Raw genomic sequence first — 3,048 nt, 5'->3', positions numbered from 1 at the left:
GTTGAATTTTCCATTGAAGATGATGACCGATCGGAAAGGCCAGTTTCTGTGTCAGTCCCCGAAAATATCGTTCATGACATGATTTTATCAGACCGTCGAATTGGGCTAAAAAGGATAACGGAAGCACTGAATATTTCATACGAACGCGTTCATTATATATTATAGTTCACGTCAATTTGGACATGAGAAAAATTGTTGCAAAATGGATCCCCAAAGTTTTAAATGTTGACCAAAAGCGTGCAAGGGTAGAATCATCGCGTTCGATCTGTGCTAGATTTGAGAACGATGTAGACGTCTTAAATCGAACTGTTACTATGGATGAGACTTGGGTATATTTCCACGATCCAGAAACAAAGCAGCAATCGATGGAATGGGGACACTCTGATTCTCCAAGACCTAAGAAGTTTCATGTCAACAAATCTGCTAGAAAAGTTCTTGCTTCAGTTTTTTTGGATTACCCTGGAGTAATCATGATTGATTTTTTGGATAAGGGTAGAACAAAATCGGAGATTACTATTCAACATTACTGACCGCTCTCGGGAAAAAATTAAGGAGAAAAGACGCGGAAAGCTATCCATAGGTGTTTTGTTTTTGCAGGACAATGTCCCTGCACACATATCTCATGTTGCCATGTAAAAAATTCGTGAATTACTAGAACACCCCCCTTATTACCAGATTTGGCTCCATCCGACTATCATGTCTTTCCTCAACTGAAAAAAAGTTTAAAAGGTCGTAAATTATCTTCCAACGAGGAGGTAATAAAAGCTGTGAAGGTCTGGTTTGCAGAGCAAGAAAAAACATTTATTTTGAAAGGTCTTGAGACGTTACAGGTTCTCTGTAATAAATAAATTCAATTAAGAGGAGAATATGTTGAGTAATAAAATATTTTGACATTGAAATTTCGTTTGGTTCTATAGTAGACTAAGAATTTTTCAATACATCCTCGTACATCGTAATTGATTCGTGAAGCAGAAAGCTGTTTTGTACAATTCATAAATAGCATTAGAAAAGATCATCCACGTGATAGAAATCCGCTGCTGGATTTTCCGAATTGTTAAATATGGCAATCGTGAAAACCCAATTGGATCTTTACATAATTACCACACACTATCTTGCTCCCACCTCAGTTAAATCCCCCCATAATAACTCAAATGAAACGCACATTGTTACTGCGGCGTTTTGATCCTCCAGAACAGGTGGGGTCCAGCATAACTTGATACCTCTTACGTACAGCCTCCCAGCTCAACCGATATAGTAATCAACCGACTTTCACGGCGTGTGTTACGCAGACACCATCGCAGTCTGCGTGCGCGAAAGAAGTCCGAGAACAACATGATATTTCCAAAATTTCCCTCCAAGCTCCATAATTTGAAGTCTTAAAATGGATTCGCTTCTTCAAGAGTACAGTGATATGTCGCAAAATTCATCTGGTGAATATTCCAAAGAATGTTACACAGACTCAAACAACAACGAAAGCGGAAATTTTCCGGGAGAAACCTCCAAAGCTGATAAGTATTCTCTGAGACCCAGAACGTCACGTAGATGCCCAGAAGTGAGGGAAGACTTTGAAGGCAGCAAAAAGTCCAAGAAGTCTGTTAAGCAAAAATCGGCACCCCTAAGCAAGTACAGAAGGAAAACAGCAAACGCTAGGGAACGAAATAGGATGAGGGAGATAAATCAAGCCTTCGAAACATTGCGGTCGATTATACCCCATGGACAAGTTCAAGAAACCAGTGCAGCTAATGAAAAACTGACAAAAATTACAACTTTGCGATTAGCTATGCGTTACATCAGCGCGCTTAGTTCTGCTTTGAATTGTGGTGACAAGGATGTTAATCTAGACTTCGATTTCGAAAGTTACAATGATTTGGATTTCCTACTGGAATCCGATGGTGAATCTTTGTCTCTCTCGGAGCATTCCTTGGTGACTTCTCCCGATTTCCAGGATTCAACATTGTGTTCTTTCGACCTCGGTGGTTCTTTTCCTTCCTTACTCCATTCGGAGTTCGCAGACCACTCTTTGGTGCCTCCTAGTCTCCAGGACTTTTTTTTCACGTGATGGCTTTTCTGAGAAGAAGTGATAAGTATATAATTATTAAAATTTTCAAACTTTGTATAATTCAATTCGAAAAAAAATTTCCTGGATCTAATCTCAATCGACATTTTCAAAATAAATCTCAATCTGATAGTGAAAAAAATACTTTTGAAATTCTGCTTGCATTTGAAATATTCCTCATCTTGGTTGCCTTAAATAAAAATATAATTATGATAATTTTCATGACAGTCAGAATTATGAAGTTTTTATTATTTTGAAAATGATTATATAACATCACACGAGTGAAAATAACTGGATATTACATGTTGAATGGCATGGACACAACTAAGAGTATAATTGAATGAAATTTGAAATAATTTTTATCTGCAATTTATTCTCATGGAAGGGGAAATATAAAGGAATTGGGAGCAATATTACCTTTGCACATCATTTGTGTACCTACACTGTGAGGTTAAACTAGTTGTGCCTTTATTTCGATGAGATAAAGATTTATTGAATTTATATTAAGAGAGAACCCAATTTCCTGAATGCAATAAAAAGTGTAAATAAATATGTACATAGTCAATTTTTTTCTCGTAAATATATTGTTGTGTTTGAAATATTGTTGTACAATTGATAAATAATTTGATTTCAATCACTGCTTTTTATTTTCCCCAATTTAATATTGCATTGCAAGTAATATTTCAGAAAAACCTAGATGAATCTACCTTTGAAAACATTCAAACAGGACTACTCTTATTTTATGTAGCGACTTTTTGACATAAACATACATTTGAAAAAAAGATTACCGAGTTGAAGGAAATCTCTGTTTTTCAATTCCAACTTTTTCGAACAGATTAACTGTCGACGTAACAATATACAGTAGAAATAACCCCATTATCCGAACCCCTGTTATACGGATTTCCGTTTATCCGGACGTCCCCGAAATGAAAATCACGAAATATTTCAACCCAGAATGAAATTACGAATTATTATTTAATATTTAAGAAAAA

General features: G+C 36.1%; 1 protein-coding gene across 1 annotated transcript; it reads left to right on the top strand.

The window, feature by feature from the left end:
* The first annotated feature begins 1,184 nt into the window (after positions 1-1,184).
* On the top strand, positions 1,185-2,687 carry LOC123309514 (helix-loop-helix protein delilah-like). Its single transcript, XM_044892670.1, has one exon. It carries the CDS (start codon positions 1,382-1,384, stop codon positions 2,057-2,059), a length of 678 nt encoding a protein of 225 aa, XP_044748605.1. The 5' UTR covers positions 1,185-1,381; the 3' UTR covers positions 2,060-2,687.
* The last annotated feature ends 361 nt before the right edge of the window (positions 2,688-3,048 follow it).

This window comes from Coccinella septempunctata, chromosome 3 (genome assembly GCF_907165205.1).
Source record: "Coccinella septempunctata chromosome 3, icCocSept1.1, whole genome shotgun sequence".
NCBI lineage: Eukaryota > Metazoa > Arthropoda > Insecta > Coleoptera > Coccinellidae > Coccinella > Coccinella septempunctata.
Note: the sequence above shows the minus strand (reverse complement) of the source record. Positions and strands in the feature narration are given on the sequence as shown.

Excerpts from the sequence above, each read along its gene's own strand:
- LOC123309514 (XM_044892670.1), top strand. The coding sequence starts at position 1,382 with ATGGATTCGCTTCTTCAAGAGTACAGTGATATGTCGCAAAATTCATCT.